Source organism: Cebus imitator, unplaced genomic scaffold (genome assembly GCF_001604975.1).
Source record: "Cebus imitator isolate Cc_AM_T3 unplaced genomic scaffold, Cebus_imitator-1.0 Scaffold39, whole genome shotgun sequence".
NCBI classification, from domain to species: domain Eukaryota; kingdom Metazoa; phylum Chordata; class Mammalia; order Primates; family Cebidae; genus Cebus; species Cebus imitator.
The window spans coordinates 11,612,155-11,625,867 of record NW_016107354.1 but is presented as its reverse complement, the minus strand read 5'-3'; the positions used below and the strand labels follow the sequence as shown (position 1 = coordinate 11,625,867).

Here is a 13,713-nt window from a genome sequence, read left to right as displayed (position 1 = left end):
GAAAGATCTCAACATGTATTTTGCCCACTTTCTAATTGAGCAGTTTGTTTTTGTAAAATATTGAAATTTTATGGGTTCTTCATAAATCATAGGTACAAGTTCTTTGTCTAATACAGGATATACAAATATTTATCCCAGTCTGTAGCCTGTCCATCGTCTTAACAGAATCTTTCACAGAACAAGAATTCTTACATTTAATAAACTCCAATTTATCAATGCATTTCTTTAATAGACGATGTTTTTGTTTGCAGATATGTCTATAAACTCTTCACCAAGACCTGATTTCCAAGCAGTTTGATTCATTTTTTTCTTCAAAACATTGTATACTTTTATGTTTTACTTTTAATCTATGATCAATATTGAATTAATTTTTGTATAACGTTAGATTAAGTTCATAGGTTTGCCTATGAATATAGAAATGTTCCAGCCTGTTTGTTCCATTGAACTGCTTTTGCACATTTGTCCAAAATCATTTGGCTATACATGCATGGGGCTATTTCTGGGATCTCTATTCTGTTTTATTAATCTACATGCCTAACCCTCTCCAAATATCACACAGTCTTCATTAGACTACAGCTAAAAAACAAGTCTTAAAAGTCTTCTTTTTGTCACAATCATATTCTACTTCCTTTGTATTTCCATACAAATTTCTGAATAATCTTGTCTATGTCTATGAAATGTTGTACAGAGATTTTAAATTGTATAGCAGTTTGGGTTTCCATGTGCTCATTACTAGTGTATAGAAATATAAACTGATTTCTATACAATTTTCTTATTTTTTACAACCCTCTTACACTCATTTAGTTCTAGGAAATTTTGTTTTTGTCTTTAATTTTGTAGATTTCTTGGGATTTTCTATGTACATCACGTCATCTGGAAATGGGAAGAGTTTTATTTGTTCCTTTCTGATATGTATACCTTTTATTTTACTTTTTTGTCTTTTAGCTCCCAATTTAATGAGAAGGGTGAAAACATTTTGGCTTGTTCCTCATCTTAGGAAGAAGGTGTTTAGCCTTTTACTATGAAATATAATGTTACTGTAACTGTTGTGTGGAGTTCTTTATCAGGTTAAAGAAGTTCCTCTCTATTATTGGTTTTCTGAGAATTTGTGTTTGTTTTTAGTAAATAGAGTTAAATTTTGACAATATTTTTTTCTGATAAAAATCACATGATTTTTATTTTTTAGCCTTTGGTGACATATATCAATTGTTTTTCAAAAAATGAATGGAGGCCAGGTATAGTGGCTCACTCCTGTAATCCCAGCACTTTGGGAGGCCAAGGCGGGCAGAACACTTGAGGTCAGGAGCTCCAGATCAGACTGACCAATGCGGTGAAACCCCATTTCTACTAAAATTACAAAAGTTAGCTGGGGGTGTGGTGGCATACATCTGTAGTCCCAGCTACTCGGGGGATGAGGCAGGGGAATCGCTTGAACCTGGGAGGCAGAAATTGCAGTGAGCGGAGATGGTGCCACTGTACTTTAGCCTGGGTGACAGAGCAAGACTCTGTCACCTCCACACATAAAAAAACATGAATAGAGTCTTGCATGACTAGAGTAAACCCCACCTGGTCATGGTGCATAATTATTTTTATATTACTGAATTTATTTTTATTTTTTAACTGTCTCTTTTGGTACCAAAGTAATGTAGGCCTCTGACATGAATTGAGAAAGTGTTTGTTTCTCTTCTACTTTCTGGGAGAGATTGTATAAAATTGATGCTAATTCTCCTTTAAACATTTGGTAGAATTCTCCAATGAAACCATTTAAGCTTGGAGATGTCTTTTAGGGGAATTTTAAATTATGCATTAGTTTAATTAGTAGTTACAGCACTATTCAAATTATTGTTTTAATATTGAGTGGATTATAGTTTGTGCTTCTTGATGAATAGGTCCATTTCATCTTGTTGTCAAATTTATGTGTGTAGAATTGTTAGTAGTATTCCTTTATTATCTTTTTGATATCTACAGAATCCATATTGATATATCCTGTTTTATTTCTGATATTTGTCATATATGTCCCAGCCCAACCCAATTTCTGCCAGTCTGGCTAGAAGTTTGTCAGTTTTATATATCTTTCCGAAGAAACAGCCTTTGCTTTCAATGATTTTCTCTAATACTTTCTGGTTTTCAATTGCTTTTATTATTTCCTTCTTCCACCTGCTTTGGGCTTGTTTTGCTCTACTTTCTTTCTTTCTTTTCTTTTCTTTTCTCTTTTCTTTTCTTTTCTTTTCTTTCTTTTCTTTCTTTTCTTTCTTTTCTTTCTTTCTTTCTTTCTTTCTTTCTTTTCTTTCTTTCCTTCTTTCTTGCTTTCTTTCCTTCTTTTTCTTTCTTTCTTCTTTCTCTCTCTCTCTCTCTTTCTTTCTGTTTTGTTTTGTTTTGTTTGTGACAGAGTTTCACTTGTGTTGCCCCAGCTGGAGTGCAATGGTGCGATCTCGGCTCACTGCAACCTCTGCCTCCTGGGTTCAAGAGATTCTCCTGCCTCAGCCTCCCAAGTAACTGGGATTACAGGTACCGTCACCATGCCTGGCTAATATGCTTGCTTCCCTTTTACCATCTGCCATAATCGTCATAAGTTTCCTGAGGCCTTCCAATCATGCTTCCTGTTAGACCTCTGGAACTGTGAGTCCATTAAATTCCTTTTTTTCATAAATTTACCAGTCTCAGACAGTTCTTTATAACAGGGTAAAAACAAACTAATACTGTATACATTTTATCATCATTTGAAATAAATGTGTATTCTGCTGTTGTTAGGTGGAGTAGTCTACAAATGTCAGTAATATCCTATTGGTTGATGATGTTGAGTTTGTCCATGTCCTTGCTGGTTTTCTATTTAGTTGTTCCATTTATAGGGATACTAATGTATACAATTATAATTATAGATTTTGTATATTACTTCTTTCTTTTCTATTCGTTTTTGATTAACATATTATGATACTGTTATTTTTTGTATGCACCTTTAATACTGCTATGTGTCTTGTTGGATAGATCCTTTATCATTATGTAATGTCCCACTATGCCCTGGTAATTTTATTTTCTCTAAAGTATACTTTACATATATTAATGTAGCACTCCTTTATTATAGTTAATGTTTGCATAGATTTGTTATAACATAGGTTTTCGATGCATTTATCATGTTTTTGCTCCACTTTGCAAATCTGCCTTCTAATTGGTGTGCTTAGACCATTTACATTTTATGAAATTCTTGATGTATTAGGAATTAACTCTGCCATTTTATCTTTTTTGTTTTCTGTTTATTCCCTATGTCGATATTTCTGTTTTATTTTCCAGGAGTTTCAGCCATAGGTAGCAAAGAGAATAGGGAAAACTTCCTCTGCTCCAGCTTTCTGGAAGCAAGAGCTGCATTCACTTTTGAACTAATTAATTCAATAATAATATATCTACTTAATAATTCTAAACATTAACAGCCAATTTTTGTTTTTGCTTCAGAGAGATGTCAGTTTTACTCCAAAGTCCTTTATATTGAAAAAGACATGCTAAACCTAACTATAGGTTGAGTCTAATAGGAATTTGGTATGACAGTGCTATTCTCCTCAGAATGAATCCAGACCTGTCACTTGCTTTCTTATAAAGCAAAATTAAAAGCAAACAAGCAAACAAACAAGCCTAGAAGTTATATATTTGAAATTTTTATAATTTAAATTTAATTAAATAAATTTCTCAATTTGGCAAGCTAAAACATAAAGCCTTAAAATTTGAGGAAAATTGTTTCAAGTGAAAACCTGAGCTTGAAGTCAAGAATGCACTAACCATTGTTCTCGAAACGTACAAATAGGTAAGAATCAGCGTACATATGACCTGATGAAATTCTTTTGGTGTTCTAGAAGCTTATTCCTGGAATATACATAAATGTGAAAGATGTACAGAAGCAAAAAACATGAACTGTAATTGAAGTTAACATGATCATACATCTAAAGATCTGTGAGGAGCACATTATTATTATGCCAATATAAGCAAACTGAAAATGACAACATATTTGCCATCATTTAAGCTGGATCAATCTTATGAAATGAATCTTTCCTCAGTCCACTCCAAGACATGAAAACTTTAATGTTTCATATACATTATTTCCAAATAATTGTCTTTACTCACCCACTCACTCAATAAATATGTATTCTGTGCCACATGATTTCACTGTAGTTGTGGCAACATTTCTTTATGACAGTGGTTTTCATCTTTAGTGGCAATAGGAGTCACCTGGAGTACTTTTTTTAATAGTCATGCCCCCTGAGGTTATTCCCAAAGATACTGATTTAGCAGTCTCAGCTTGAGCCCAAGAGTCTACAATTTTCAGAAATTCTTTGTGTACATTCTTATTCCTTTTTATATATTGATCTGCAAACACTATAAAATCGCTGTCCTATGTGATCTTCATAGTTCCCCCTGGTTCTCATATTATTTCCCTCACCATTTAGGTCACTGAACTTTTATTTCTTTTTTAACTTTTATTTTAAGTTCAGGGATACAAGTGCAGATGTGTTGCATACGTAAACTTGTGTCATGAGGGCTTGTTGTACAGATTACTTCATCCTCCAGGTATTAAGCCCAATACCCACTAGTTGTTTTTCCTGATCTTCTGTCTCCTCCCACCCTCCATCCTCCATCCTCCAAAAGGCCCCAGTGTGTGATGTTCCCCTCTATGTATCTGTGTGATCTATTAATTTAGCTCCCAATTATAAGTGAGAATCTGTGGTATTTGGTTTTCAGTTCCTGTATTAATTTGCTAAAGATAATGGGCCTCCAACTCCATCCATGTTTCTGCCAAGGACATGATCTCATTGTTTTTTATGGCTGCATAGTATTCCATAATATATATGTATCATATTTCCTTTATCCAATCTGTCATTGATGGGCATTTAGGTTGACTCCATGCCTTTGCTTTTGTAAACAGTGCTGTAATGAACATACACATGCCTGTGTCTTTATAAAAGAATAATGCATTCCTTTGGCATATACCCAGTAATGGGATTTCTGTGTCAAATGGTATTTTTATCTTTAGGTATTTGAGGAATTGCCACACCATTTTTCACAATGCCTAAACTAATTTACATTCCCAACAATAGTGTATAAACAATCCTTTTTCTCCACAGCTTCACCAGCATCTGTTATTTTTTGATTTTTTAACAATAGCCATTCTGACTAGTGGGTCACTGAACTTTTAAAGGAACTCTGTAACTTCTGAGAATCTTAATGAGCTTATTCAGCCAACTAGCACATAGCCAACCTATTCTAGAAGGATGTGTTGTCCAAGCAGGAATTTCAGTCATTCCTGGAAATTTTTTAAAACCCTGTTTACATCTGTCTAGACATCCTGAAACCATTCAAGGATATCTACCTCTGTGAGAGCTACACATAGGATTCTGTATCAACTAGAGCCTATCAGAAAAATTATTTCATTGAAATGCCTTTAACATGCTTATATTCATTATAGAGCCAATATAAATTGTTTGTATTTTTGGACAAATAATATAAGAAGGCCTTTGGTTAAAATAATTCTGAATTTTTACGAGTTGTATTTAATTTATTGTTCTATCTAATGTGTTTATACAATTCAGCTTGAACCCCAGTAGAATCATAAATAAGCACTAATCATATACTAATAACTGTAAAATAATAAGCTACCATAGACTACGCTTGCATTACATTATAGCAAAATGTTAAGCCAAATACTAGTATCTCATATATCAATTCTCAGCATATCTGAGTTTATTTCAAACAGAGCCTCAAAACAAATTCAAACATCTTTTTGTTCCTTTATAACATCTAGAAAAGATCCAATATTAAATCTGCATGGAACATGGATCTTGCTTTAGCTACTAAAAAATGAACAAGTTAGAGGACAAAATAGAATGTATTATAAGTAATTAAGTACAAAGACTTAGTTAACCTTATCTTGATTTTTTTATTCTGATTTATAAGGAAGCTAATACATATATATTTAACTTACCTCACTCATTTGGAAAGAGTAGTCTATGTCTTTGTGGGCTATTTTCCCTAAATTAAATAAGAAAGACAAAAACATGTTAAATTAGCCAGATGATCAGAATATGTTCAAAAGTCTGTATAAAGATAAAATAGGAATTCAATGAATTAAAAAAACTCAAAGAAAAAAATATTAGAAGAAAAGACACAAGACTATTCTGGAGCTAAGTTGTTTAAAATAGACTCCAAAAGAAGTCTTACCTAAAACTGTCTATAATGGAAAAAGCATAAAACACTGATGTGTAGAATACAATCTCAATTACTGAGAAATAAGCTTTACTCTGATCAATGCAGTTACCAATCCATAACAATAAAACCACTAAGAGGGAAATATCCAATAGAGTATCCATTGATATCTCTTAGTTCTCATCATATGAGATTTAATATTCTCTCAGCTTGTTTTCCTGAAATCAAACCAGACAGGTTGCAAGTAGAACACTATCAGAGTACTACCAGTTTCTAAACAGGCCAAAGTACTTTCCCTACACAGGGATAGCTTTGTAATGGTTATACATGTAGTCATTTGCACTAAAATACAAGCTCAAATAAGTTTGTGATGCAAAAAATTGTTAAATATAGAAATGAAATTATTTCAGTTCTAAATATAGAAATGAAATTTTCTAGTGATTCCAATTTGAAAAAGCCCTAACATGGAAACCATCATTCTCAGCAAACTGACAGAAGAGCAGAAGATCAAACATCGCATGTTCTCACTCATAGGCGGGTGTTGAACAATGAGAACACATGGACACAGGGAGGGGAGCACTACACACTGGGGTCAGTTGCGGGGAAATAGGGGAGGGACGGTGGGAGGTGGGGAATAGGGGAGAGATAGCAAGGGGAGAGATGCCAGATGTAGGTGATGGGGATGAAGGCAGCAAATCACACTGCCACGTGTGTACCTATGCAACAATCTTGCATGTTCTTCACATGTACCCCCAAACCTAAAATGCAATAAAATAAATAAATGGGGGGAAAAAAGAAATATTTAAGTCACAAACTTCCTATGTAAAATTTTTTTGGAGAAAATGTCACAATGGGAATGGTATAAAATGTTAGCACTTTAAGTTTGACTATAATTTTAGAAATAGAATAAAAAAACAGTGAATGAAACTGGACAGAGAGCCAGAACAAGATACCTCATTATATTGAAACTTGATATTGAACCATTGTAGGGGTTGACTAATGTCTGTCCCACACACAAATTCATGTCCATCTGAAACCTTAGGCTGAAACCTAATTTGGAAATACAGCCTTTACAGATGTAATTAGTTAAGGATCTGGAAATGAAGTTATCCTGGATTTAAGGTGGGCTCTAAATCCAATGATGGATGCCCTTCTAGGAACAGAAGAGGAAACAGGCACAGAGGAAGGCATTATGAAGATGAAGGTAGAAATCAGAATGATGTGTCTACAAAGCCAAAGAACACCGAGTATTTCAGGTGCTATGGCCTGAGTGTGCTCATGGTGCAGAACCATTATGAATGGGATTAGAGCCCTTATTAAAGAGATCCCAGAGAGCTGCGTTCCCTCTTCCATCATGAAGACACAGTAAGAAGATGCCCTTATGAGGCAGGAAACAAGCCTTCACCAGACACTGAGTTCAGCACCTTGATCTTAGACTTCATATCATCCAGAACTGTGAGAAACAAATGCTTGTTTTTATAAGTAAAAAATAATAAAGCAATAGCATAAAACCCAAAAATATTAAAAAAAATAAATCTACCATTTGTATAGTTTTTTCACAACCCAAGTATGATAGTGCAATTCATTTTCACAGATTACAAAAATCACTCAGTTATTCTCTTAAAAATTTAAACCCATTATATACATATATTTACACTCAACAGAAATTCAGCCATTATAGGTCAACTACTGGATAAGGTCCAAAGTTTTCCACAGAGGAACATTTTGGTTTTTGATCTGTACATAGAGATACAGAAGTTTATCTTAAAACAAGACTTTATGTAAAAATAAATACTGGTTTGTAAGAAACCTTTATTATATTTATAATTTTATTTTCTTTCAAAAAGCAGATTTATGGTTCATAGCTTTGCTAGTATAAAATGGGGCCATTCTCGATATAAGTTCTTTGCCTTTGGCAAATAGAAAAACTCTTTAAAATTAAGTAAAACTAAACTACCTCTCCAACCTCACCCTTTTGAGCTCTTAAGTCTGGCCCACTAGTCTCCCTTCAGACCCTTATATCTTCTTCAGTTCCATTCTTCTTTGTGGGGCCTTAACACACAATTATTCCTCTGCAAGGAATGCTCTCTGCCATAGATTGAATGTGTTCCCCAAAGTTTTGTGTTGGAAACAACCTGCAATGCAACAATGTTGAGAGGGGATTAGGTCATGAGTGTTCTGCCCTCATAAATGAATTAGTGCTATTATCACAGGAATGGATCTGTAACTGCAAGAATGGATTTGTGATGAAACAAAGTTAGGCCCTGTCACGTGTAGCGTGCAGATTCTCTCAACAAGTGATGCCTTCCACCATGTTATGACACAGCAAGAAGGGGCTCACCAGATGTGGTCCCGTCTTGGACTTCCCAGCTTCCAGAACATGGACAAAATCAACTTCTATTATTTAGAAACTACTCAGTCTGTAGTACTCTCTTGTAAGAGCACAAATGGGAATAACAGACTCTCTCACCCGCTACCTTGCCCTGGGTAATTCTTCACATCCTTCAGATATCAGCTTGAAAGTCATTTTCTCTCCTGGGAAGCCTTCTCACACTTATCTGGCTAGTTCAAAGCATCTGATGTATCTCTACTTGATGGCACTTGTCAGGGTTTAAATTTTACATGAATATGTGTGCTTTTTGATTAATATCTTTTTATCCCTAAAAGTGATAAAATCTTTTTATCCTGAAAAGTGAGCACAATGTCTGATTTTGTTCTTTTAGCGTACTGATTGGCAAATGAAAGATGGCTTGATAAAAACATTTATTGAAAAATTGAATGAGCAAGCCAGCAAGGGAGCCAAGTTCATCTACTACTGTGGCTGCAAATGATAAGCCAAAATATATTGATAACTTGCCATGTACTGGCCCTGTGCAAAGAGCTATAACAAATATTTACACAGCATTTCCTTTGTATTACATATTATAAGTAATCTAGCAATGATTTAAAGTATATGCGAGGATGTGCATAGGTTACATGCAAATATTATGCCATTTTATATAAGTGACTTGAGCGTCCTAGGATTTTGGTGCCAGTGGGAGATCCTGAAACCAATTCCTTGTGGATACTGAGAGACAATTGAACTCAAACACATACATAACACACCCACACAACTTCTCCTTCTAGGTGAAAATTCAAATCCTATGTCAGCAATTTTTAAAGTACTATCTGCCAACCCCTGTCAAGATATAATTTATTTTACTTTTTGTATGTGTCAAATTTACATATTTTTTACTTTTATAATAATATTAAAACTGTATTTGTCTTTTTCGTTCTGTTGACATTTGCACCAACGATGTAAAAACAATGGGATTAAACTACTGTTGCCATCATATGAATTAAGGCCATAACACAAGACTATACTAGTAGTCATTATATTCTCTACCATCATGCACTGTCAGTACCAAAAAGAAACAAAAATCTAGTTCAACCTAAAAATGTCCTTGATAAACACTAAAGCTTATGAATTTTATAAAATATTGACCCTGAACACACAAATTTTTAATAATCTATAAAGAAACAGTAAGAATGCAGGAAGAGCTGATGCTGCATTCCAAAGTACCATCGTTGCCTCATGAAAAAGTACTTTAAATTGCAACTAAAGTAGCTAAATTTTTCATCAAACACCAATTTAGTTGAAAGTTTGGCTGGAAAACATATAGAGTCATGTAGACTTGACTATTTATCAGATACTATCTCAAAAATTAATGACATGACTCTATCACTTCATTGAAAACACCTGACGGTATTTATTACCAAGGATAAGACTTGAGCTGCAAATGAAATAATTTTTGTAAACTTGTGTCTGTCACTGTGACCTTAACAGATCCCCAAGGCATTCCTGATAAGATCAGTGATGATGTTAGCATCACTTCGGTATTTTATAATGATATATATCAACATTTGGAAGACCTGTATAATTTAGTAGACAACTGTTTTCCAGATAAGCAATACATGATGTTACAAAACCAAAGTGCAAGACAGAACAATAGATTTTAATGAAGCAGTGACAGAAAATTCATTTCAATGGTTTCAAATTCTGCATTACATCTAACTGTAAAGAACCTATTATTCATTTAATTTGGGGGAAAATCAGAGAAGAACATCCATAATTGTATGAAAACTCTTTAAAATTATCCTCCCTTTTCAGCTATATATCTGTAAGAAGCCAGATTTTCTTTATACACTTCAATCAGAATACAACACATCACAACAGAGTGAATGTAAATGCAGATATGAAAATATCTGCATTATATTTTAGCAGGCCAGAGATTAAAGAGATTTTTTTAAAGTAAAACAATGCACTCATCACTAAATTTATTTTGTTTTAGAAAATATACCAATTTTCATAAAAAATATGATAAGATGAAACAGAAGATTCCTAGATGTAGGAAATTTGAGAAGATGCCATTTAATAAAATAGAAAAGTCTGTTAATGATGGGTGACTGATACAACAGAGGCTACAGAGTACTAACAATTATTTTTCCTCCTCCTTCTTCTTTTCTAATAAAACCCTAATTATATGCTGTGTTAATATACTCAAGCAAATAAAACATTTCCTAGCCTCTATCACAAGAGTATGACATAAATTCAAAGCTCTCAACTATCATAAATGGGATGTCTATCTCATAACGTTTGTGCAAACCTAAATAGATAATGCAGGTACTTGGCATGCAGGAGGTAAATGAATGTTATTCTTGTTGATATTGTTATTATTCTATTCTAATATTAAGCTTCAAAACTGCTGTAAATTCTTTGGTCTACATTTCAGAGTATTGGAATAAATTTGAAATAATTCCTTTCATATTCAGATATTTGTGTTGCAGGATCTGCTCTTAAAATATTTTACTCTAAGCAAAACATGAAAACTAACCAACTATAGCTATACCACTTAACTTTCTGAGTGCAGGATTTCTCATGTAAATGATAAGAATCTAAAGAGATATGATTTAAAAATATTAAACATCATACAGTTTTACCATCAATGAGTTTTACCCATGATTAATGCCTAAACATATAGCTCAAAACTCAGTTGATGCTGATCATCTCTCATTGGATATGCAAATGAAAAGGAGACCAAGTTAGCATGGCTTTATAATGAATAGATAAAGAATAGTTTTCTAAGTAAGAGCTTTGTCTCAAGATGTGATAGTTGACATTGATTTTGGGAGCCTTTTCTCTTTTAAGGACAAAAACCATCACTATTATGCCAAAGAATGATGCATCAAAGAAAATATAGTTACAATCACAGAACAATCAAACAAGCACAAACCTTAAGCTAGGTTTAAAGAGTTTTACAATTCTATTTTTACAAAAAGACAGTTGAAAAATTGCAAACACTAGGCCCTCTTTTTTTCTAATTATTTCTGCTCCATTTAACATAAAACAATTAGGAGAAAAAATATTTTCAAACTGCTATTAAAATTTGATGCAATGCATTTATTTGAGAATATGGAAAAGGGACAAGATGAATCCTCCAGATTACCTTGTATCGTTACTAGTTCTGCTTTCACATTTTAATCTTTAAAATTACAGCTTCCTTTCTCTAGAATTAACACCTGTTTTCTTCCCTTTCTAACTCTTGCTTATTTTTCACATTATATCAGCCTAGATCTCCTCCCTTCAGGCCTTGCCTAAGTCCTCAACTGTCCCCTGGGTTGGCCTCCCACCTGCTCCATATCACTTTGAATGCGGCCATCTCTGGACACCTAGCCCAATCCCTCCACAAGACTGTAAGCTCCAGAGAACCAACAGGGACACATTTTGTCAACTGCATCCTTTTCTGAAACACTGGGACATTCAAGAGAATAGATGTATCTCCTCACACACCATGTGCCCTCTCACCCCTGCACTTACTGCTTGCTAGCTCTCTCACATACATGCACACACACAATTAAATGTTCACACAGGCCATAGACTCAGACACTTTCACACTCCCTCACAGAGTATAAAGATGCTATAACTATGCATAATCACCAAACGTCTGTCAAAACAGAGGCCTGACTGAAGAGGTGGGACCTGAAGCCAACAACTCTGTCAGCTTATTGCTATTCCTTCAACTTCCTCCAAAATGAATGAATATGACTATACTCTTCCTGCAGGCTATAATCCAGGCATATGAAAGATTTGGAGAATTATCAAATATATGACAATATAATATGGAGAATTATCAAATATGTGACAAAAGTAAAGCCAGCTGAAAGACTGAGTCTTGAGTTTTCACTGAAAGCACATTACTAAGAATACACACTCCAGCAAATCCACAGCCCAAAAATAGCACTTGTATTTACCAACTGGTCTTCTCAGTTTACACTCTTACTAGCAGTATAAAATAAAATATCTGAAATCAAATATTAACATTACTAAAGGACAGGTGGCTTAGTTGAACACAATGCTTAACGTAGCTATAAAGATACAAACAACTTATTCAACTTTTAATGGCCTTTTCCAATGCTAAACTCTCAAACTGCCTTTGCTATACTAACTGTATCATAAATCAGCTAAAGAATGAACATTTCTCGAGGCTATGGTGAGCTATGATTACACCACTGCACTCCAGCCTGGGTAACAGAGTAAGACCTCGTAAATAAAAAAAGAAAAAGTTAAATTCCAGGCATATTGACATTTTACTTGCAGTGTTTATGTAACTAATTAAATGTTCTATTACCTTCTGCCATTAGAATTTCATTTTTAAAATTAGAAGATATTAGAAAATTAGCCAACTGGAGATCACTGATTTGCTTATGTGTTTAATTATGAAAAAAATAGAGATGTAATAAATCTTATAACTATCCATTATGCCTAAAAGGCAAAATGGTACGTTGTCTTTCTTACGGTAAGTCTTACAAACTCTCACATTCAGTCATTAAAGGTGATTTAGAAAGCACATACAAAATCCAGGCTTATCTATATGGGTAAATGTAAAAAGTCTGCTTATATTTTAAAATATAGAAACAGAAGTAGTTACTAAAAATTGATGCTCTGGAACCTCAATTTTTCAGCCTTCTTCAGCCAACACGTTTGTTTTCATAAGTGTCATTTAACTCCAAGAGAAAATGTATCTGGAAGTAGAGTTCTAAAAATCGAAAGGAATGTCCATTGGGGAAAAAAAAAACACTCTCATAACTATGCACTTTTCATACACCCTAGTGCTATGGTTTGAATATCCCTCCAAAACTCATGTTGGAATTTAACTGTCATTGTTGTCATTGTAATGGTATTAGGAGGTAGAGCCTTGAAGACGTGATTAAGTCATGAGGGCTCTATCCTCATGAAAAGATTCATGTCATTCTCATGGGAAGGGGTTAGTTACATCAGAATCAGGTTACTAATGAAAGAATAAGTTTGGACACATTTATCTCTTGGTCTCATGCGCTTCCTTGAACTTCCAACATGTTAAGAAGCAGCACAAAGGTCCATGTCAGATGCCAGTACCATGCTCTTGGACCTTCTAGCCTCCAGAACCAAAAGGCAAGTAAACTTATTTTCTTTATAAATTACCCAGGCTGTGGTATTCTTTTGTAGCA

The 13,713-nt window shown here is 34.0% G+C and overlaps 1 protein-coding gene across 7 annotated transcripts in view; it reads right to left on the bottom strand.

Annotated features, from left to right (window-relative positions):
- ANO5 (anoctamin 5) overlaps positions 1 to 13,713 on the bottom strand; it is a 94,943-nt gene that overhangs the window by 78,071 nt on the left and 3,159 nt on the right. For all 7 annotated transcript variants that reach the window (XM_017525924.2, XM_017525925.2, XM_017525926.2 and 4 more), the window contains exon 2: positions 5,966 to 6,012. In XM_017525924.2, the coding sequence (XP_017381413.1) occupies positions 5,966 to 6,012 (47 nt within the window). The remainder of the gene's footprint in view (positions 1 to 5,965; positions 6,013 to 13,713) is intronic.